Source organism: Amborella trichopoda, chromosome 5, assembly GCF_054954075.1.
Source record: "Amborella trichopoda isolate Santa Cruz 75 chromosome 5, AtrichopodaSantaCruz75HAP2 v2.0, whole genome shotgun sequence".
In the NCBI taxonomy this organism is placed as follows: domain Eukaryota; kingdom Viridiplantae; phylum Streptophyta; class Magnoliopsida; order Amborellales; family Amborellaceae; genus Amborella; species Amborella trichopoda.
In genome coordinates this window covers 44,681,999-44,707,176 of record NC_142340.1, presented here as the reverse complement: position 1 = coordinate 44,707,176, position 25,178 = coordinate 44,681,999, and the positions used below count along the sequence as shown (strand labels likewise).

At 33.2% G+C, this 25,178-nt stretch overlaps 1 protein-coding gene across 2 annotated transcripts; it reads left to right on the top strand.

The window, feature by feature from the left end:
* The first annotated feature begins 15,777 nt into the window (after positions 1-15,777).
* HGPT (Hypoxanthine-guanine phosphoribosyltransferase) lies at positions 15,778-23,650 on the top strand. 2 transcript variants are annotated; one of them, XM_006842114.4, is made up of 4 exons: positions 15,778-16,068; positions 17,903-18,073; positions 21,998-22,162; positions 23,424-23,650. In XM_006842114.4, exons 1-4 carry the CDS (start codon positions 15,940-15,942, stop codon positions 23,520-23,522), a joined length of 564 nt encoding a protein of 187 aa, XP_006842177.3. In that variant the 5' UTR covers positions 15,778-15,939; the 3' UTR covers positions 23,523-23,650. The 2 variants fall into 2 exon arrangements, with proteins under 2 accessions (XP_006842177.3, XP_088724371.1); XM_088868245.1 differs by lacking the exon at positions 21,998-22,162.
* Positions 23,651-25,178: the final 1,528 nt, after the last annotated feature.

Below are 25,178 nucleotides of genomic sequence, written 5' to 3'. Positions count from 1 at the left end.
CCTCTCTTTCAATCTTGGAAATTTGACCTTGGAACTTTACACAATTCTTTTACATCATTCCAAAATTACTCTCAATATAACTTTCCCAAAATGTCCCTTACATTTAAGTCTAATATCCAAAATACCCTTAAACATAATCACGCTTATTTTTAACATTTCTCTCCCTTCGAATGCTATATGTAGGATCGGCAGTCAGGGAAGATGATTGGGACTAGGCATAAATTTGTGACCTCTACTTCCTGGAACATCTTAATTTGGAAATTCCTACTAAAACCTTTGCTTGTGCGGTAGCAATTTATATATGACCTTTATGGCATCAGAGTCTGAGTCATATTTCCAATTCTCATTTACAATTTTTATTTTCCTGCGGTTTTATTGATTCTATATGTTCTAAAACTTTCTTTACTGTTAAAGATTATGAGTCTTATATATTCTCTAAAATGCATGAATTTCCATGCAGTCTTAGTAATTCTATTTCTACAACTATATTTGATGTCATGTATACTGATGTTTGGGGACAAACTTCACTTTTGTCTAAGGGTGGGTCACAATAGTATGTCATTTCTATTGATGATCATACTAGATAAACATGGACTTTCTTTATGAATAACTGTAGTGAGTTATATGACATCTTTATCCATTTTTATTCTTATATTGAAACTCAATTTTCTGCCAAAATCAAAGCCTTACGATCTGATTTTAGTGGGGAATATATTAGTGGGACATCTCAAAAATTTCTTTTTGATAAAAATATCCAACATAAAAGTCTTGTCCTATGCTTGAGCATAATGGTATTTCTGAACGCAAAAACTGTCCCATTCTAAAAACTACACATGCATTTCTCGTGTCATCCTTGGATCCAAATATGTTTTGGGCTGAAGATGTTTGCATATCATTTTATTTAATTAATATTATGTCATTTGTTATTTTGTTTGGATGTTCACCATTTGTAAAATTATTTAGTAAAGGCCCAATTCAATTTGTTCTACGTCTTTTTGGTTGTACATGTTTTCTTCTATTGCCAACATCTGAAAGGGAGAAATTGTTAGCCAATGCAATCAAGAATTGTTTTTTGGGTTATTCTGATAACCATAAAGGATATAGATGCTATGATCTTGAAACTCATAAACTTTGTATATCCCAACACATGCTATTTTCTAAACACATTGAATTTGATGGCCATATTATTTGTGAACAAATTCAACAAGCAAAAATTCAAACCATGCATGTCCCAATCACTCAGCGACGTGCCGACTATTGTCTTGAGCTGTATTGGCCACAAATCTTTGGCCAACATGCATTTTACCTAGTTCTTAGAGAGAGAGAAAGTATAAAAAGATAAAAATAAAGAATTTAGAAAGATAAAAATCTTGCTTCACTAGGTCTCATATGTAAATTAATGATGTGTGTCAATGTTCTTAACTACGGATAAGCAGAATAGATTTCATAATACACACACGCGCGTAGGGAGAAATGGAAACATTAAGGACCTGTTTGGTCAGGCAGATGAAGAACCTCTTTAGAAAAGCACCCCTTTTTCATAAGTTTCACACTTGTGATTAGAAGTGGCCACAACCAAACAAGCAGAACATATAATAAAAAGGATATTTTGTCCTTAACAAATAGCAATCTTTATGGGCCTAGCATTTAAAGTCTTACTATTAACTACTTATTTCCCATTAAAAAACGCCAAGTACCTATACAAATTGAATAGAACTCTAGATGAGCCCAAAATAGATTTCAGCGGAGAAAACTCCACTTTATTTCTACATTATTTGTGCGATGGAAGCATATTAATTGCAACACCAGTAGCAAGTAGGCCCCCTCTGAACCGCACTATGCAACATCGGCAATCTGCAAAAGTGATTGTAAATATAGCTTAGTTCACACGGTTAGGACAATGAATAAGGCTATAAAGACTACAAAAATGGCCAAAACACCTCAAAATATCATTGTTCAAAGTTGTTACTAGGGCTCGCAATGGGCTTGGGGGTTGGGCCCCCATGGCTGTAGGACAGGACAGGGCTGAGCTGGGCTTGGCTCTGACCAGGTCCGCAATAGGGCTAGCCCGGTTCGGTTGGCCCAACTAGTTTTCTTATTGTTTTTTTTTCTTCTTCTTTTTTATTTATTGTAGTTTGCCAGGCTTGGGTTGGCCATGCTGGGCTAGGACTGGGCTAGGACTGGGCCTGGCCCTATGCCACTTCAACCTTGTCGGAACTGGGCCGGGCTAGGGCCATGCCCGGGCCCAACAAATAGTTAACTAATTTCTAACAAGGTAATAAGAATGAGAAAATATACAAACAATAAAATTTAATTTTGGTACGATAAAGTCGGATTTATGCAGTTGTAAAATCGAACATTTTATGGCTACATTGTTGGCTTAAATTCCATAAAAAATTTCCACATCTCAGCCATCCGATTTTACATTTGATGGCTTGGGATGTCTCTAACCTTTTATGTGCATGTCTCATTGTATACAATCCCTAAGTTGTGGCTTCATGACCTTTTTATACAGGCCTAATTCCAGGGTATTGTTCCTTCAAAATTATACCCAAACTAACAATAACGTATAAATCTTTGAGTGGTTAGCGGTCGAAGTTAACAATGCTACATATAAAATTCGATTGCTACTGTTGAACTACCAAAAAAAAAAAAAAAGTGAACGCATGAAATCTAAGGTCACGAGGACCATCATCATTGGAACATAGTTGGAGAGAAAACATGTCTGAAGTCCGAACTTCACTCTCTCTCCATCATCTCCTAGCCATCGGTTTCAAATGGATGGTGATGACCCTCATGACCAGTGGTTTAAAAAACGGATTGGTACCCCGGATCGGGTACCTAAAAAACCCATCTAGATCAGTGAATCGGCGATCCGGATCGGAAATAAACCGAATCGGTCATATTAAGCCTTAAAACAAAATCCAAAAAAATTATGAAAATTCATTATAAATGTTATTTTTTAAGAATCCAATAAGAAATACGGGTATTACATTATTACCTTTCATTTTTAATCAATTTGTGAATAATTAATATGTTCTTTTTCTATATGAACTTATGTTAATCATTAAATTTGCATCACATAAAACAAAAAACATAGAATTACCATGGATAAAGTATATAATCATACATAAACTAAAATAAATAATGGATTAAATCGATAAAAAATGGCCACTAAAATATTGAATTGGTGGAAAGACCTAATCCACTAAAAAAAACCAAATTATTACAACCTAGCTAACTATAATATTATATATTGCAACAAAAATTGTTGGTTTATATTTTATTATATAAATAATAGAAAATTTAAAATATTTTATAATATCATTTAATTTAAAATGTATTATTGATAACTGTAAGAAAATTAATATATTACAAGATTTATAATGTAAATAAATAAAAAAAATATTTGATTATCAATATATAAATTATTCGAATGCGCATCAATTTTCGAAATAACATTGCAAATTTTTAAAAATATAATTTTTTAGAATTCTAGAATAAATTTAATGGAAGAGATTGTTAGAGATAGAGAAATATTTTCAATGTGTATGAATCATATCTTAAAATTAATATTCCTAAATTTATGTTAAAGCTTACCATATTATAAAAATAAAAATTATAATTAGATCAGTTATTCTTAGTTTGTATTAAAAAATATTTGTTGTATTAAAAACTATCTTTTATTCTTTTTGACAAGAAATACTTATTGTATTTTTTTTTATGAGAAAATGTGATATTTGCTGTATTACTCGTTTTTTTTACAATAAAAAAAAGAAAATATTATATTACCTTTTTTTTTTTACTTGTTGTATTACATTTTATTTTTCTTATTTCTTTTATCATATTATTTTCTTCATTTTAGTTTTTTTTTTAAGACAAAAGTAAAAACCTATCTTTTTTTTCTTTTTCTTTTTTTATGAAGACAAATTTTAGTTTTTTTTTTAAAGACAAAAGTAAAAACCTATCTTCTTCTTCACAGACAAAAAGACGTCACGTATAAAACCTCTACTGCTAACCACAACAGCCATTTGCACATTGTTGTAGAGTTTTATACAATAATAACCTATATTGTATAAATTTTCAATATAATATCGCTAAGCGCAAGTCACACATCGAAGAATTTGAGAAAGTCAATAAGATATAAATATCTTTACAAAAGCCTTAATGCCAGCGCGATGGAGAGAAAAGGTAACGTGAAATGATATTTTGAAAAAAATTATCAAAATGTCTTTAGTTAAGGATCGTCCTGTGACGTCACTAAGCGGCACGATTTATGACGTAATAGAGGCAATTCACAATTCAAAATTACTAATAGGGACGATTCACAATTCAAAATTAGCGATTCACAATTCAAAATTGCTAATAGAGAGGCGATTCACAATTCAAAATTGCTAATAGGGGCGATTCACAACTCAAAATAGGCGATTCACAATTCAAAATTGCTAATAGGGGCGATTCACAATTCAAAAGTGTCACAATTCAAAATTGCTAATAGAGCCGATTCATAATTCAAAATTGCAAACTTTCTAATAGGGGCGATTCACAATTCAAAATTGGCGATTCACAATTCATAATTGCAATAGGGGCGATTCACAATTCAAAATTGCCGATTCTCCTGATGTAATAGGGGCGATTCACAATTCAAAATTGCCGTTTCTCCTCTAAGATAGGGCGATTTCCTATTTTACAGAAGAATCAACACGAGAAAGGCACTCGATTCTTATGTCGACTCGGGCGAGTCCTTACGACTCATTTTTAAAACCCTGCTCATGACCATACCTTTTTTATAAAAACAAGTAGCATAACGCACATTTCACCAAAACAGTGCTCAAAAGTCAGAACTCACTCGACATGGTCCTTGCTTTGCTAGAGAGAGAGAGAGAGTCAGGCAGTGGTGAGGGAAAAAGAGGAACAGGAACCGGCCCTGATGAGGGAATAGGAGCAGACAGTTGGGGAAGAGAAACATGGTGAGGTGAGGCCAAAGAAATGGAGGCTATGTCAATGAGGAGAATGCAGAACATGAAGGCAAGCTTCAGGGTGGGAAGAGCCATGGCTTTGAAGGTTTAGGGACTATGAGCAGTCTGTAGAGATATGTCAAAAATTTATAGAGAGAGAGCTGTGACATGCATAGAAAGAGAACTGTTTTAGACATATGGTTGGCATTCGAAAATATATGCATTTGGACATTGGTTAACATTCGAAAAAAGAAAGTATTTGGGTGTGCATGAACGCACGAGAGAGATTAATCGTTTCATGTAGAGAAAGAGAGATTTAAGCCTCAGGTTTGCAGAATCAATTAAAGCACGGACTAAATTTAAGGGTGGAAATTGGGTCCGGTCGGCATGCCGTCCCGACCGATCGACTCAACACAGGTTTGGGCTTGGACCTAAATATTGGATCTGGAGGACATGTGGAGGTCCACATAACTTCGATCCGACCTTGGTTGGGTCTTGATCTCGGTCAATCGTGCAACTTATTGGGTCTGGTCAGGTCTATGTCAAATCCATCCCGACCAAAACCTGGCCGATGGCCTATATAGAATGACTATAGAATATTAGGGTCAAACAAGCTCCCCCATGCTTGGAGGGTCCATCAATTTTTGCATTATTTTTTTTCCATAAAAGACTTTCGGGAAATTATCACAAATATATCTTAATTTTTGTATATTTTTTAAAAAAAACTTTTAACTTTCATAAACCTCACCCACACTTTTTCTTTTCAATTTTGTTTTTTTTTTACCAAAATAACTTTCAAAGTAGTCATATTACTGTGAAGCACAATTATGGTATTTAAAATACCTTAAAAACTAAAATGTTACACTATATTTTAAGTACCGTAAAAACTAACCCATGTTTTACGGTATTTTCAGTACCGTAAAAACTAACCCATGTAATACAACATTTTAAGTACCGTAAAAACTAACCCATGTTATATGGCACTCGAAAATGCTGTAAAAACTATATAACCTGTGCATACCTTACCATCCCCTATAAAAATTCCCTCCAACCCCATCCCTTATAAAAATTGGACGGATTCAGATTTGTATCACGTTAGAATCGTATTTGTTGAGTTGATGAAGTAGAGAGAGAGAGCTAGTGAGAGAAAAGATTTAGAGAAAAAAATAAGAGATAAATATTAAAAAGAATTAGAGTGAGAAAGAAGAGATAAACTATAAAAATAAATAAAAAAATAGAGAGATGAAAGAGATAAATATGAATAAGAGAAAATGGATTAAGGTATTTTGAGCGTCGTATAACATGGTTTAATTTTTACAGTACTTAAAATGCTGTATAAAATGGGTTAGTTTTTACGGTACTTAAAATGCCGTAAAACATTGATTAGTTTTGCGGTAATCAAAGTACCGTAATTGGCTTCACATTAATATGACTACCGTTAAAGTTATTTTGATAAAAAAAAAAACTCAAAATCGAAAAAAAAAGGTGTGGGCGAAGTTTATGAAAGTTGAAGGTTTTTTTTCTAAATAGAGAAAAATTAAAGTATATTTGAGATAATTTTCCAAGACTTTTCTTAACGAGGAACCAATTTCTCATAAAATAGTACTCAAATACTTCTGGATACAAAACGGGTTTTAAGTGTCAAAATGTACAATTGGATAGTTGCGGGTTCGCCACTAACTAAGCAAAAAATTTAGAAAAAAAGATTGAGCCAATTACGTACACATACAAAAAAGTATGCAAAATACAAAAAGGGCGAATTGACTAAAAAATTACAAAGAAGGCCGATTACTGTAGAGTATTTAAACTTTTTTCAAAATGCCCCTCTTTTTTATTTTTCTTTTCTTTGTAGATTTCTTGGTTATATCCTATGTTTTAGGACAGTCAGCGACCGATCTGAGGTCCCCATCTTCAGGCTACCTAGATTGTGGTGTTACACTATGCTATAGGCTGTCCGAGAATAGAAATGTCGAACCACTCACTTAGACTCAATCTAGTTTTCAGCCCGAGGTCCCCATCCTCAGACCACTCACATTGTGGTGTTTGACCACATTAGAAGCGGTCCAAGGATGGAGACCTCGGACCTCCTGTAATGAGGTATTGCCACAATAAAATCCAAGGTAATAAAGGTCGTTGCCCATTATAGCCCTCGATTTCAAAATGGACGGTGACGACTCTCATGACCTTAAGGGCATGTTTGATTTTTAGAAGATGCGGATTTGAAAACCGTGTCTTCAAGTGCTATAGTACTTTCCTGTTTGATAACAGAGAAGTTTTACAGTAAAGTGGATACTGAGGTATCCATTTGCCTTGTATTTCAAGCTAAAAAGTGGATATTGCCAGTTACATGGAAGACCACAAAATTTGCGGTATCCACTTTGTTGAAATATTGGTTTGCAAAACATTTTTTAGAAATCAAACACGTCCTAAACCTCTTATAGAAACAAAGGAGCATAGCATACTTTCCTTAAAAAAATGAGTACTAAAAAGTCGGAAACTCACTCGACATAGGCCTTCCATTGTTTGAGAGCGATTCTGGTCCTGCTAAGGGAAGATGGATGGGAACCCTTGGGGGACGAAGTGGAAGTGTCCTTGCATCGCCAGATACAGAGTCAGGACTCAAGGTCGAAGATACAAAGTCCAGCCCTGATGGGGGTGGGGTATGAATTGCTACGATGGGATGAGGTTCATGATCGAATTCTACGCTTGAGGCCAAATAAATGAAGGCCATGGCAAAGAGAACAATGGAAAACATGAGGGCAAACTTCATGGTGGCTAGAGCCATGGTTTAGATGGCCAGGAGTAGGGATACTGTATAGTATGCATGTAAAATGTAATGGGCAAGCATTCTATGCTTACCTTATAGCATAGAAGTTCTATCTTCCCTCTTATCCAACCGTCCATTCTGAATGGAGGGCTAAGATTGCCCCAATCACAATGTCAAGTCTCTAAATATTTTATTTTTAATTTGTTTCTATAAACTATCTTGACACCAAATTTTGGATGTTCATTCCTCTGTTAAACTCGCACTAGCGAAAAATATAAAAAAAAATATTTTCAATAAAATAAAATGACCAAACTACCCCTGAAAGCTTCAAGAGGTATTTTGGTCATTATATTTTATCAAAAAATTATTTTTAATATTTTTTATAGGTGCGCCCTAATGAGAAGATGGCACGTGCCAAATTTCATATTCATTAAATTTTTATAAAAAAACCAAAAATAAAATACTTTTAGACGTCGGATCTAAGATCAAACGGTGAGTAGCTCTCTTGATCAAAATTAGACAGTTGGATGGTAGGCGGAGAATAGAACTTCTATGCTGCAAGGAAAGCATAGAAACGTTTCCCAAATGTAATTTCTAGAGAGTGAGAAAGCTATGTTAAAAGACAGATACATGCATTATTCAGACATAGTTGTTAATAACTATTTTGGTACTATTATTTATGCCCGCCTTCCCCATGCGTCTTCCTAAATGGGAGAAAGCATGCCTTTGGATTAACACGTTGTGTGATTCCTGAAAGAAAGACTAATGTGATCTTGCTAGAAAATATATTTTTTTATTTTTATTTTTTTCATCCATTTTTTTTTCTTTTGGCAAAGATCACTTATTACAATAATTCTTGCTTCAAAACAAATAAAACTAACAAATTCAATATCTTAAAAATCTTGATCCCATTAAACAAATTTTTTTAAAACAATGTAGCACTAGAGGGAAAACCAATGTCACTAGGGCTTGTGTTTTGATTCCTTATAAAAATTGTTTTTTTATGTTTTATATATACTTAATTTATTTAATTTTTTAAATATATTTTATCAAATTGTAAGAATTCTTAGATGGCATCATATTATATGAGTCATTAGTTGAATAACAACTTTAGCTCATTACATATGATTAACGGTTTGGCGACAAGTTGTTAGTCCTAATTAGTTGTACTTAAGACAATAGTTGTACTTAAGAGAATTAAAGCAAGAGTTACACTTGTATCTTAACTCACATAGACCATGAATGTGAAAGTTATAAAATGAATGTGTTTTCTATAAAAAGAGGTTGACTCCTCAAAAAATATACAAGAGAAAGAGATAAAGAATGATGAAAAAGAGATATACAAGTTGAATGGGATTCATCAAAGGGAACTCTCGACGTTGTCTATCACCGGATAGCTTGATATATGGGATTTGATATGGAACCTTTAGTCCCTTGTATGATTTAAAGACAAATCCAAATAAGTTGTTTATTAATTTTATTTATTGATATTATTTTAGGTGTTATTTTGTATTGGAACTAACAATTTTGGAGATCACACCATCCTTTGGGCAAGGGAACTCTATGGTGACTTATGTTTGAGTCCATCACTATTGGATCAAATTTTAGATGGTACGATTTGCTTCATTGATCAAATCAAGAATAACTCCCTCCCAGCCCTTAGCAATCTCTATAAAGTAGAATTGAACTGGATTTTTCATTTAGAGACTCCAAATTATATGCCATGCCCCCATGTCGTCAGACTGAAGTTAGAGCATCCTCAAAGCATGCAAGCACTATCGAATTGCAGAAACTCAGGAGAGATGAATTCGAAGTTCTTCAAACCCAAAAAATCCCCAGACAGTGAATCCAAGGTTCTTCAACCAAAGTATAAGAAATATAGGAAAGAGAATGTTATAATTCATTGTTAGATTTGTCGTAATTATGTTTTGGTCCCAAACAGTGTTCCAAAAATCAAACCGGCCTCGGAAATTGGCCAAGGGCCAGGTCCGAGTAACCAATAAACTGGCCAGTTTGACCGACCTAACCAAGTAGGTCTTGACCGGTCCAAAACAAATCCAAAAATATATAAAGAGTATATTTAAAATTTAAAGCATGACTAAACAAAGCACATCCAAATGAAGTTGAAGTTAAAACGGATTTCAAAAATTGATTTGTTCCCATGGGTATTTTCAAAATTTTCCAAAAAAATATGGAAAAATGTAAAAATAAGTATTCATGGCCAAAAGACTCCAAATTTTGCCATAATGACAAAAAACATTCAAAAACACATTACAAACATATCTCTTATTTTTTGAAATTGTATATATATATATGAATTGTTTTTAAAATAACTGGCTGGAACACCAAAAACCAGATTGACTGGTAACCGGTTCCAGTTGGACTGGCTGGTTCGGAGTTGTACCAGCCGAGTTTTGTGAACACTAGTCCCACATTTCGATAAGGTTCAGCTATCACTAAACCAAAGATATATAACACCCATGTACACCGTACTCAAACCATCCTGCATTGCTATCGTCCATGTAGAAAATAATGGTACAGTAGCTAAACAAATATGAGACCGTTTGTCTTTATTATAAGGGTGTGGTTTTCATAAGGTTGTAACATTAAATAATTTAATTAGGGTGCACCTTCAAATTTTATCATAACATATAATTTTGATTGTAAAATGTTCTGAGGGTTATCTCAAGATCTATTTTTATATTTAATTATACAATTTTAAATTCCAAAAATGGTAAAAATCAAGTAGATATATAAACATATGAAAATCTTGAAAATCGACGGTGCCGATAATATGTTGTAAGATGCATTGTTTTTGAGATTTCAAATCTTTTTATTTTTCCCAGTCATACATCTTGATGTCGAGATAATCAATCACAGGGTTTTTCAATATTAAAACAACATTTTTCAATGGATTTTTGATGTGCATCTGTAGTTCTACATTTTAAGGTTGCAACCTTATATAAACTTTTTCCTTATTATAACGAGGGTTCAATTACTCATAGCCATTAGATGTCAAATTAGATGGCTTACGGTGTGTCATAAAGTTCAAAAAATGGTTTTTTGAAAATTTGAGTATAATCAATAATACACTCACAACCATTCGATTTAAAATTGAGCAAACATCAATAAATGTAACCTCTTCGTATTAATAAGTAAATAGTGTCTTTGTATACTTTTCCAATAAAAAAAAACCGATTGATGTTGTATTTTAGGTTTCTATGTAGCTAACCTTTACATGGCATCTGATGATCACTTTGCATTAAAAGGCCCTCTCTTAAGTCGACATTGATTTTGGTACAGTCATCACAACCAATTGGGGTCTCAAAAAAAGGAGGGGAATTTAAAAAGCACAGGAACCCCTTGCCTTTAGGATATTCCCTCAACTTGACATGGTCCATGTTTTCCTTTTTGGATTGGCATGCTGAGATTCAAACCCTAGGTCCTATGAGTATATCTCTTAGGCAAAGGGTAACACTTAGGGGGCAAAAGTGTAGGTGGAAGTACATCCATAAACAAGAACATAATGTTTGTTTCATCTATGGTGTTTTTGCCGACCATCCTAGCATATGGGTCTGGGAATTAAAACATATGGCTTGGGGAATTGTTGTCGTCGTCATCATCATCATCTGGGCCTTATCCTATTTTGGTTAGGAGAATTGTCCTTGTTTGAAAATTCTGATATCATCATTAGTTTACTTTGTGAACAATCACATAGGAAAAAAAAAGTCGAAGTTATTTTAGCTCTTAAAACCCTATTTTAATCATTCTATGATGATCAAAAGCTAGTCGTAAAAAGAACTTGATTTGGAACAATGTTTTAGTTGCAAATCAACTTTTTTTTGTTTTCTCTCCTTTTTTACAAATCAACTTTCGGCGACCGAAATCTCCATGATGGCTTTAAAATCAACTTCCAACACCGACAATGAAATTCAGAATTTAAAAAATGGTATAGATCTTGCATATCTATGAACACTTGTTTATAGGGCAAAATGGAATATCTAGATAATTTGTTACAATATACTATTTTAAAGCTTGATTATTATTATTTTTTCATAACCCTAATGTTCAAGCCAAGATGATTGATGTAAAGACAGGTTTCTATGAGTCCATGTAGAAATGAGTCACCTCTTAAAAATCTATTTTTGAGATGGTTTTTTGGACCTAATTTTTAAGGACATGTAATCTCTAATATGGAGATCATGAATATGAAAAAATAAATAAATTTTAAAAATTAAAGATAATAATTCTATTAAAAAAACATTTGAACAGTTAGTTTCAATTGTTTTTAGATAGACCACTTATTTGCATCCACCTTTAAGATGGATGCTTCATACCTTGGGACCGCATATTGTAGAAATGCGGTCCAGCCCCATGAAACAAATTTCCTTGATGTAAAGGTTTAATAATGCTTGAAATGCAATTTTTTATGAGTTATGAGGTGAGGCTTTACGTGTTTTGATAGGGTTGCAGCCTCATCGAACCATTTTCCATCTATGTTATACAAATACTCCATCTTCACTCTCTTGGGACTTTTGATATGTTGAGACATGCTAACGACATGTTGTGTCTACCCTTTATAAAAGAGCCCACCTCAAAAATTTCACTTGAAGAAGTTGTTTTGATATCTAAATATCCTCAAATCGATCATCTCTACATCTTCAAATTAATCATCTCAACATCAAGATGCATTGGCATGAGAAAAAAATTGATTTCAATTTTTGAAAATAGTGCATCTTGTAAAGCATTTTTAGACCGTCAATTTTCAAGGTTTTTAAGTTTTCATAGATCTACTCAATCTACACTATTTTTGAAGGATTAAATTTTATAATTAAATATAAAAATATATTTTTAGGCTATCACAAAGATTTTTAGTATTGAAACCACTTTTTTCAACAGTATTTGAAGGTAGGATCTACTTTAATTGTTTTGAGCCTCGGCTCTATACAAACTGCACCCTTTTATAAAACATGTTTGATATTTAGACACGCCATGTGTCAGCATTAACTTCTATAAAATATTATTTCATTCCAAGGTTTTGAACCCAGATTATCATTTGACGCGAGACAAAGTGATCACAATGCCCTTAGATTAAGCGTCCACAAAAATTGAATTTTATATATTTTTTATTTAAAAACGATATTAATCTGAAATTTGGGATATAGCTTCATTTTTATAATTAGAATTGAATAAAAAATTAAAAATATTTAAAATGAGCAATATTGATTACAATAAATTTAGGAGTTGTATTTTTTTCCTTGAGAAATAATGTTCCAATAGTTCTTGGGTCCCAAAATGAAAAAAGTTTATATATCGTTACAGCCTTTTACTTTTGAAGTAACGTGAAGCTGAAAAATCCTATTAAAGAGAATATTTCGGCATTGGAAAACCCTTCAATTAATCATCTTGATTTCAAAATATACAGTCTTAAAAAATAATGCATTTTCTAACAAGTTATCTGAACACTCTATCTTCAAGATCTCCAAGTGTTTATTAATCCGCTTGATGCATATCATATTTTAAATATAAATTTTATAACTAAAGAAGAAAATAGATTGTCAAACCATTATACGGTTTCAAACACCCGGTGACATCTCCAAACAAATTTTAGAGGTGCGTCTTCTACCATACAAGGAGGCAATGTAGAAAACCTCGCCCTCCTAAAATTTATGATTCAGAAAATCCTCTCCAGAAGTCTTATGAGGGAGTAGATGAATATTATATGCGCTCGAATGAGCATAGTTAGCAAGTCCCCGTTTAAAGGACGGTTTTTTTTCAAAAAATCTCCGAATTTTTTAAATCTATCAAAAGCTTCGAGATATTCAAAAGGTCTTTAAAAAATAAAATTTTTTTTTTAACGTAACCGATATAAATCCGTTTTTTTTTTTTTACAGTAATATAAATCCATATTTTATCTTTTTTCAAAATAACTTATTCCTTAGAACTCTATATCTCTATTAGTTTAATATATATGAATTCTTGATTAGATATAGGCACATTAAAAGTGGAACTAAATTAAGAATCTTTCTTTAACAAAATTTGACATCAGAAATTTTTACCAATATGTTCTCTTAAAAATAGTGCAATATATTCTTAAAAAAATAATCCATCAAAACAACTAGATATATCAAAATATTGTCAAATTTGTCATCAGAAATTTTTACCAATATGTTCTCTTAAAAATAGTGCAATATATTCTTAAAAAAATAATCCATCAAAACAACTAGATATATCAAAATATTGTTAAATTTGTCATCAGAAATTTTTACCAATATGTTCTCTTAAAAATAGTGCAATATATTCTTAAAAAAATAATCCATCAAAATAACTAGATATATCAAAATATTGTTCAATTTGTCATGAGAAATTTTTACCAATATGTTCTCTTAAAAATAGTGCAATATATTCTTAAAAAAATAATCCATCAAAACAACTAGATATATCAAAATATTGTTAAATTTGTCATCAGAAATTTTTACCAATATGTTCTCTTAAAAATAGTGCAATATATTCTTAAAAAAATAATCCATCAAAACAACTAGATATATCAAAATATTGTTAAATTTGTCATCAGAAATTTTTACCAATATGTTCTCTTAAAAATAGTGCAATATATTCTTAAAAAAATAATCCATCAAAATAACTAGATATATCAAAATATTGTTAAATTTGTCATCAGAAATTTTTACCAATATGTTCTCTTAAAAATAGTGCAATATATTCTTAAAAAAATAATCCATCAAAACAACTAGATATATCAAAATAATAGTTAGAGTTAAAGGAAGAGTAACCCAATGAAAATCTTTTTTTCCCCTGAAAACTTAGAGTCATTAGAGAAAGATAGAGATTCAACGACAACTAAAGATTTAGGCAACTAGGAATTCATGACAAGCTTCGAATATTTTGCATTTGCTTAAGCATTTTGTTGCTTTTTTTTTTTGCAAAAAGTTTAATTAGTTTTACCTTTACGCTTGTTTTTTATTTTATATAATTTCATTAGTTTATATAACATAACAATTTGGATGGACTATCTTTTTGTATTTTTGTGTTTCAGTTAACTACAATATAAATGTATATATATATATATATTTGAAAGTTAACTACAATTCTTTATCGAAGGTCATTTTTTGTTTCTATCTTCAAACGATAATCCTATACCTTGGCTTCTTGTTGTCCTCTAATATAGTTCTTGTGTTTGATATTGTTTTTGTTGTTGTTATATTGTATGCTCCCAATAAATCTATCATGCATTTTATATTGTGAAAACATAGTAAATATTCTAGTTGTACTTATTGAAAGTTTCTACAAAACTTTGTCAAATATGACTAATGATATTAGACAAGGACACAAAAATTATAATTCAATGATCCAATATATTCGTACAATAATTGCATTTCATAATCTTATATTGTGTTACGTATCCGATTTTGTCATTCTATTTCTTTTAATAAAATCCAAAATAGTCACAATTCTCTAACTTAAATAATTTTTTAGCGATCCATATTTTTTACTCAATTTTTTTTATCTCCGATCTTTTGGACCGAAACCAATTGTTTTGGTTTGCCGATATATTATTATGGATGGTTCTCTAAGTACACAAAGAGACCGTTTACTCTGATAGAAAGAACTTTTTTTTTTTGGTAGATAAATACAAGGAATTCACAATTGCATATATTCATCCGATATGAGATTTGATAGCTTGGATGAATTTAAAATTTATTTTTTAAATTTTAAAATTTAGTCAATAAAATAAATGTGACCAACTTATAAAAAAAATAAAAATAAATGATCTCATAGTATACTTTTTCCTTGCTGCGAATGATCTCATTGTATACTTTTTCCTTATCGCGCATGAGCATATATTGCTAACTATGGCAATGAGCATAGTAATACTCACTACACATCAAGGGCCAAGATGGGCTTTGGGTTGAAGGTACTAAACGAGCCCGACCCAGAGGAAGATAGAGAGAGAGAATCGGGTTCTCTCTGTAAATCTGCATCAAAGGAAGATAGAGAGAGAGAATCGGGTTCTCTCTGTAAATCTGTATCAAATCGGAGAGTTGGGTTGCCCTTAAATTTCCTGAAATCTCTCTCTTTCTGTCTCTACATAGATATTTTCCTTTCTCTCTCTAGATTCTAGAATATAAATAACTCTAGCACCCTCCAAAGAGGGAGAGAGCAGTAAACTTCACATACTCTGCTTCAGTATATGAAATGGAACTAGACCAGCACATAGAGAGAGTTCTATGGACTGAAGACAAGATAGCAAAGAGGGTTGTTGAACTTGCCTCTGAAATTTCTGAGGATTTCAAGGAATTACATTCTCCTCTGGTTGTAATTGGTGTATGCTCTTAAACCCAAGTTATCTCTCTTGCTTTTATTTTCTTTTTTCCTTTGATTTTATGCTTTTTTACTCTATTATATCACTTTTTTATGGTTTTTAGCAGTTGGGGTAGAAGTGATTACCATGAAACTTGTCTGCTCCTTTGCAGAGGGCACACTGTGTTGTTGAAAAATTCTTATTTTTTGCTCAGTTTTGGGTTTTTAACCTTATTTCTTATTTTCTTTTTATATCCTGACCATATTTATATTAGATTAGAGAATAGCACTTATGACAAATTTGTGATAGGTTAAGAGTGGTTATGAGAATTATTTGGCCATGAGTTTTTCTCTTTTCTTGTTTTTTCCACTTTATGGTTGCATTTGATTGTTTTTGCTTGTTCCCTTTGGTTATTACAACATTCTCATCAGGCAACGGAAGTTGTTAGATTTTTTTTTTTGGACATGTAGTATAGCTTATGCGACTTCTTTTAGTTACGAGACTTTTTTCTTTTACTTATTTTGAGCAATAGTGATATTGAGATTTGTCTTTAAAAAGGTAACTGTTGTTATACTTCCCCATTTGTATGTTATACTTGTCTTTGAAAGACTATTAATAAATTTTTTTGATGAAAGCCATTGATGAATTTTCCAAAAAAAAAAAAAATTAATTACTTAAGGAGCCTCATTTTTGAGAAGCTATCAATGTTGTTTCCTTTGCAACACCAATTGATGTTTTGGGATATGATAATTCACTGCACATGGATTATTGGACAAACTTTATTTTTTATCATGATGATTCTCAGCAGTGGTGCTTTAGTGGATGCTAGAAATCCTACGTCTTGCTTCTTTGTCTTACTTATAGTGGTACTCACATTTTTCTTTTATATAAAGAGGAGGGTTTTTGTCAAGGTGTTCTCAGATATGGAACTAATCCAACAATACACAACTTCACGACCTACCTATGACTTTGATAACTTACAAACTGTTAAAATGATATTAAGGTTAGAGATATCTCAACTTCAACCGAGGATAATTCTGGGAGAGTGTGTTTTCTTTACTCTTTCTCTATGAGATGGTAAAGAGATCCATGAGGGAGGTAGAGATTTTGTTTGAATGCTCCAAATTGAACAATATTGTTGGCAGTCATTATATAAGTTTCCATGTATTCATAAATCAGAGTTTGAGTTGTTGTAACTGTGTAAGATTTTATTGAATCCGCTATTTTATTAATTTGTTTACGACACACTATATAGTGGTGTTTGCAACATATTATCTTATTTTTACATCTAATTTGCTATTTTTTGGGTTATTTCTGCGGAATTGTAGTATTCATAAGTTGTCATTTCAGCGTTTAAAAACTGAATAACTTAACAGTAATTTGTCCTGCAGGGTTCCCAGAAAAGAAAAAAAAACGAGCAGTAATTTGTACTATGACCTAGGAGATGATTATCTTTTCATTCTATTAACTTTTCTTTCTTAGTATCACTGAAGGGGAAATTTGTCAATAACAAACTATTGAGTACTTTTATTTCCTATTAGTGAGTGGTATTAATGGCACCTTACCAGTAGCTTCCATATTTGTTATTAAGGGATGCCAAATTCTCTTGATTTCTTCTCAAGCAGCATTCTGCCATGCAATATAGGAATAATACTTCTATGGCTATTAGTTACTTTTATTTCCCAACCCTTCACATTGCTTTCATTGTTTATCTACATTGATGTTACAAAGTTTTCAACTAGAAACCAAAATTTTGAAATAAATAAGTATACAACATTGTGTTCATCTTATCAGGAAACATTTGTGCTTAGGGATTAAATGATCATGGAAATTGCTCTGATATGTGGTCCTCTACAGGTTGCAACAGGAGCTTTTTTGTTTTTGGCTGACATTGTGCGCAAGATAACCTTGCCAGTCTTGGTTGATTTTATCCAAGTGCAATCCTATGGCTCTGGAACTACATCAAATGGTGCTCCTCAAATAGTTCATGATATCAAAATAGATATTCGTGGAAAGCATGTTCTTGTGGTAATGTTTTACCTTTCACAGACTATTTTTTTCTGATATAAAATACAAGATACATCTGGCATGTAATCTTTTTTATGTTTTCTTTTTTGTTGGTCGTGGTAATGTCATTAAACATATGAAACATCACCCCGGATGAATAAAAATTATTCAGGGCACATCTTATGTATGGTCTTATATTGTCTTCTTACTTTGTAATATTGTCACTATAACCGGTCCCTTTTTTCTTTTAAGAACTTCTTCAGGAGAGAAATCAGCATGGAAAATGTATTCAATTTTACCCATTCTCAAGATTATGTTACAATTACCCTAGTTTGTTGTAATTGTAAGAAAGATGTAAGGTTCCAGTTATGTTCGTTATTGAAAACCAATGGTGCCTCGCTCTTTTGTTCCTGTTGTTAGGATAAAATTTCTTTGACAAACGTTGATTCATTAGATATCTAAACATTGTTGGTGAGATACGACATTATGGACTTGAGTTTGGTGGCCATATTCCTCAATCATCTTATTTAAAATGCATATGTGATGTATTTGTCCAATAAATTTTAGTTTGAAGAGCTCTTGAGTGTAAAGCAATTTATAAGGGTTCACATAATTGTGGCCAAATATGACTAATGGTGCTCTTTCCAAGTGTTTGAAGTTGAACTTTGAAAGTTTGAATTGACGAATCATCTATGATGATGGCATATGGATGTGTTCATTGTTTGTAGTCCAGAAGCAAAATGGAGATGCTATACAGATAGTTTCCAGCTGAGACACAGGCTCTTTAGGTTGATTTGGCAGTTTGGTGTTCATAGCTCTACTAATCATTTCATGAGCTACGTATGTAGTGAGCCATTGAGAAAACTTGTACAAAGTTATTAAATTAAGGGAAAGTATCAAAAAAGGGACTGAAACCCCTAACACTGTTGCTAACGGGGTTAAAATAATACAAATTACACTTGAGGGTATGCTTTTAAAATTCTATATTAATCATATACGTCTTCAATAAAAAATATTAAAAAATTCCAAAATTGCCCCTAGTTGCTGTTAGGAAGCCCGAACATTTAGGGGTCCTTTGATAATTTTACCCTCAAAGAGGCTTTAATCGAATGATAATTTGGGGTAAAATTACCAAGGAACCCCCAATTATTTTGGCTTCCCAGCACCGAATAGGGGCAATTTGAGAATTTTTCAACCTTTTTTTTTTTGAGGATGTACCTAATTGATTTAGAATTTAAAAACATAACTTCAAGTTAATTTGTAATTTTTTGACCCCTTTAGTGATATTTAATGGTATTTCAACCCCCTTTTTTTTTTTTCCATAATTTAAAGATGAAATCAACATTGATGAAGACCTAGCAAATATAGATTCAATTGGTGATTCTTAATTTTCCTTCTATATATACATAAGGTGAATATGAAGGGCTTGGTCTATTTTCATTTGACAGTTTCCTTAAGAGGGGGTTTTCCATCCAATTTTATATGATTTTTGCAGGACTTTGTTTGCAAGAGAATGTGAATGGTGCTATCACACTGGTGGTGTAGAATTATACATGGGTATGCTAAGTGCCCTTGACAAGTTGACATCTCTCTGATTACGAAAACAGGAACATGACTAAAATACTCATGCAAGAATGTGAAAAAGAGAATGTGATACCCAATTGAGAAAATTGATCTGAACTAATATATAAAATTTAACTACTTTAAAAGTATACTTATCTCTAAAACTCCCCCTTCAAGCACCAGTAGTTTTCCGTGATGGTGTTTCTAGATGCTTCAAATTGAGACTGTAACACTACTCATCTCTAGCGGAAGGGGCTGTCAAAGTGGCTATATTAAAGAGTACGCAGAGTAGTGTCTATGTGTTTTGCTTTTCATAATTAAAATTGAAGACTAGGTTTGGGATTGAAAAATTTAGGGGTATTGGGAAGAGAGCTAGATATCGTTACTGAAATCAAGAGGGAAAATACCCTGAAAGCCGCTAGGAGTGGAAATGTTCCATACGTGGAGGTAGGGCCAGATATCCTACCTAAAATGGAGAAGATAAGGGAAGCCGGGAGTTGGTTTTGGGAACAAGCTAAGTTAATAGCATTTCTAGACACGAGGGAAACCTAGGACAAGATTTAGAAGCAAGATATGGTGGTAGGCAACGTATAATAATAGAAACTGGTTGAGGCTAGGTCCTGGCTTCTTGTTGCCATAATTCATTCAGACTTTTTATTTTTGTTTTATTCTTGTTTTTATTTTTATTTTTTATTTTTTTTTGAAGTTGGTCATTTGGATAAAATGTTCCATGGGTCACATTATGATTAGAACAAGTATATACTTCAAAAATATAATGTTCTTTCTTTTAATCAATTTCGACGAGGTTTACAATGGAGCACATATTCATAATGGAAGATCTGCGTTCAAATTGGACATTGGTCAAGGGAATTTGTTTTTTTATTTTGTACTTGGGGCATATAAAGTACAATTCTAGAGATGTATTTTTATAATACCCTCTGTACATAATGTGAAGAGATAAAGACAAAGATGCCACTCATGCAGTTGATCTCTTATCTCAAAAAAAGTAAATGCACATATGTATCTTACACTGTAATTTTGGTTCTAACTTTTTCTTGCGCATTGATAGGATGGATGATTAGTTAATATGATCATGTTCAATTGCTTTGATGAAGAACAACACTGCTCTTTTGATTTCTTAGACCTCTACTTTATTCTGAAATCTGATGAAGTGACATTGTAGCCTCTATGCTCAGTGACTGGGTACATGCATGAAAGCATAATTCTTTTTTATGATAATAATATTTATAAAGGGAAAAGTGTACAACAAGACCATTTGCCTTTGCTACAAAAAGGTCACAATCATCCCTTGCCATCAGATGTGAACTTATGCAACTTGGAGTGTGCTTTTGACAGAGCTTGAAGTCCAAGATCTTTTATTTTATTTTTATTTCTTTTTGACTTTGTGTGGAGAAATTATACGCCCTAGCAGCCTGATTTCACATCCTAGGGTAGGCGATTATTGTTACCTGACCTTTTTGTACCAAAAGTAAACAGTTTGGTAGTATACTATCACTTTAGTGTATGTCATGCATAGACCAGAGGATAGGGCCCAAGTATGTACTAGCTGGGTGTCCAAATAAAGCACAAAGATAGTGGTGCCATTGACCATTGAGAGATATAGGCAAAGATTTGGTGCCTAGGTTTTAATGGGTGTTAGGGGACTGAACTACAATGATACTTTCAGCTCTACGTTGAAACTTGGATATATAGTGATGATGTTACCATGGGCATTGACAAGGCTCAGGTCTATTTCAAATGCAGGAAAAATTACCTCTTTTGCTTATGTATATAAAGTAGCCTCTTTGTTTTAACTAGGTGTAGTGTTAATTTAGGCAACCAATTTGTGGTCTAAAACATGCACCTAGCCAGCCATGTGTTGATATTTCAGAAGGTATACCATACCCTTCCTCTCAATGTTATATGTTACACATGTGGGGCATCCACTGTCCATTCTCAAAACAGACAGTGGTGATCAACTTACCACTGCCAAATAATCACCCAGGTTTGGTTAATCTCCTCCATCCACCTATCAGGCTATGTCATGGGAATCAATGTTCAAGTGTAATATATCCAAGTACTAATTTGTGAAATAAAGCCCCCTCACTTATTTTTATCATGATCTTGTTGATGTTGTTACCATAGGAAGATGTGAACATATGGAAAGTAACTGAAATACTCGGCAGCAACATTTAACTGAAAGACTAGGGCAATTAGCTCTGTTCTTGGTATGCTGCTTAATATCACAAAGCTACAGGACATGACAATAACCCAATTTGGCGTCATGTTTTAGTTGAATCATCTCCTTTGAATCCAGGCATTGGCTTTGCTTATCTCTTGTTCCTAATGAGCAGTTTCTGATGATAATTTTCTGTGGGCCAGGTTGAGGATATTGTAGACACTGGCAATACCTTATCCTGCCTTATTTCACACTTGGAATCACAAGGAGCATCCTCTGTTTCAGTTTGCACTTTTCTTGATAAGCCTTATAGGCGTGAGATCACTGTTGAATTAAAGGGGGAAGGGAAATTTTACCGTGGATTTGAGGTATTGTTCCTGTAACCCTCAAATTGTTTGAAGTCGATGCTTGTATTTCCTGTTGAATCACTAATGATAACAAAATAAACTTATGCCCATGCCCTATGTTCAATCAGATTCCTTTTGCTCTGGCTTCTTTGGCTGAATTCTTCATGTTTTAGATCCAAACCAAAGGGGAGCAAAGTGAACGGCTCCTTGATATATTTAATTATTTGAAAAATGTGACTGGGACATTTAAAATTGGACACGGTTTCTATGAGGCCAGCCCGCATATTGTAGAAATGCGGGCTTGGCAAAAAATATATTTTTTAAATATAATCTGATCCTAATTTTTAGATAATATACAATCTTTAACATGGAGATCATGGATATGAAAAAAAAAAAAAAAAATTGAAAACTAGAAATAATAATTATATTAAGAAAACATTTAGACTGTTAGTTATTATTGTTTTTAGATGGACCACCTATTTGCATCCATTTTTAAGATGGATGCTTTATACCTCTGGACTGCATACTGTAGAAACGCGGTCCAGCATGCATGAAACCTTTGTTCTTTAAATTTTGATACCTCTACAAAAGTAAAAGTTTTGTAGAACCACCTCCATGATGTTCAGGATTCAGAAAATATACGTTATACATTAGTATGTTTTAGAAGGAGCCTATTGCATTCACTTTGTATTGTTTTATTTTTAAAATACACATGAATAGTTCTCCTAAATCTGCTGAAGTGCTGAAGCACCTTTGCCAGCTAGAACAAACACCCCAGTAAAGAATTTAATGACATTGGTTTAAATTTCACATTGGCAAATGACCTTAAATGCCACCACCCAAAATTGATTTGCTATTGGAGGTGGGGCAAGAAAGAGAAATAGTCGAGGCTAACATGCTCTCTTTGTTGGGGTTACATTGATAAGTCGATATCTGCGTTTGGGAAAGTATACATCAGGAGCAATTACTTCTGATACCAAAAGGTTATAGTCGCCATAAACCATAAGATGTGAAATCAAGCTGTTGGGGGTGTACCATTGATTGCACTCAAATTTCAGAGAAACTTCTCCTGAATTTTGTGAGGAACAAATTAAACAGCCTTAGCGTCCCAATTTTGAATTAAAGGCTATGGGTGGTAGCAATCTTTTGGTACGAAATGTAAGTAGTTCTTTGGTGTATATAGTTCCTTGCTGTTTACACCTATAGGTGTATAATCCCTGTTTGTTTACGCTATATTTAAAGAGAAGCCAGCAATTCTAATAATAGGGTTTTGTTGATGCAGTGTCCGGATAATTTTGTGGTGGGTTATGGTATGGATTATGCTGAACTCTACAGGAACTTGCCTTATGTGGGGGTATTGAAGCCTGAATTATACGAATGATTTGGTTCATGGAGCGTCTTACCATTCACATAAGCTAAGAATTTTTTTTGTCGATTTATATTGAATAACGACATTTCATACTCAATAATCTGATTTTTATGTCCCTATGTCATTTCATTTCTCTAAAAGTTATGGTTGATTGCATATTTTAATTTCATAGTATTGAATTGTAGAGGTGTGATTCCTGTTTTGAGTATGTGATAGTGAGGGGAAAACTTTGTATTAATATGTACAGAGACGTAGGCTATCTGATTTTTTAGCAGATGACCCTAAGCTGAGCACAAGTTTTGTTTGGTCCAAATCGGGATTTAAAAAACGCCGGGATTGGCACGGAATCGCCTGGTTTGACACGGGAATCGGTCATCCCGTTCTGATTCTGTCACTAGAAGAGAACTAGCAATTTGCAACAATAAAATGATGTTTTTTCTACAGTAAAAGCGCTGTTTTACTACATTAAAAATGCCAATTCACCGATTTAGACCGGTTCGTTATTTGTGCATGTGTTTTTTCTTCGATTCACTTTTTTTTTTCTGCAAAGTAAAACGGCAATTCGAACCGCCAATTCATCGATCCATACCTGTTTTTCCGATGCCCGATCTTGGTCACCGATCGGTTTTTTTTAAATCACGTGTCCAAATTAATGCTAGCGCCATAGAAAAGCGTCAAGTCAATTACCCTTTGCTATGTTTTGTTGGGTGGGTCAGGGTTGATCAATTTCCATGTGCTGTCTTTTTGTTTGGTGGCTCACGGTTGTCTCATCAAGATGATCAGATGACCGATGTGTATAAACTCATCGAGATTAGATGACCGATGTGTATAGAGAAAAACATAAACTAATTAAAATATGGATACTTGTTTGGTGCGTTCCAACCCGCACCTGTTATTATGCGGGCTTGGAAATCTACACTATCCATATAATCAGACGGTGTAGGTTGTTCTCTGTCATGGAGGTAGGAAACGTGACCGGCAGCCCTGATCTCCCTCTCTTTATTTGTTTCTCACCCAAAAAAATCTATCCATTATTTTCTCTCTCTAAAACCGCCATACCCTCTAGGGAAACATGACAGGTAGAGGAACTCTTCTGTCTCCGAAACACCAACATACAACGCTTTTGTTCTTAGCCTATTGACTTCTCTCTGGGCTTCGATCTAGAAGAGTGGCCTTTCGAGCCGCAAAATCTTTGAATGTTTGAGGGCTTTTAGGCTCAAATCTTAAGATGAAGTGGACCTAGAGGAGGTTTCAATTGTGGGGTTTTGTTTGATGGAAAATGGTTGGAGGGTGAATCTGGTTTAACCATGGAAAACTGTTTGGGGAAGACAGTGGCTATAATGATATTGGCACTGTGAAACTTGCCGGATATGTGACTGCATCTCTCAGCCAATGCTTTGTAAGCAATGTGAAACTCCTCCACCAGGGTTACAAGCTCACGCCTATTTTTGTAAAACATCTATACTCTCTTTGTAAATGAATCTGCATCTTCTTCTATCAATGTCAACATCAACCTCACCTTCACCTTCACCTCTATGTCTCGGAGGTTATGCTCCAGCCATTTCGACTGCCTATGTGGCCTGCCCACCACCATTAGTAGGAACTACTTGTAGCCCTCTTCAACATCTCTCTTTAACTTCATAATGAGCTGATTTTAATTCATAGAGA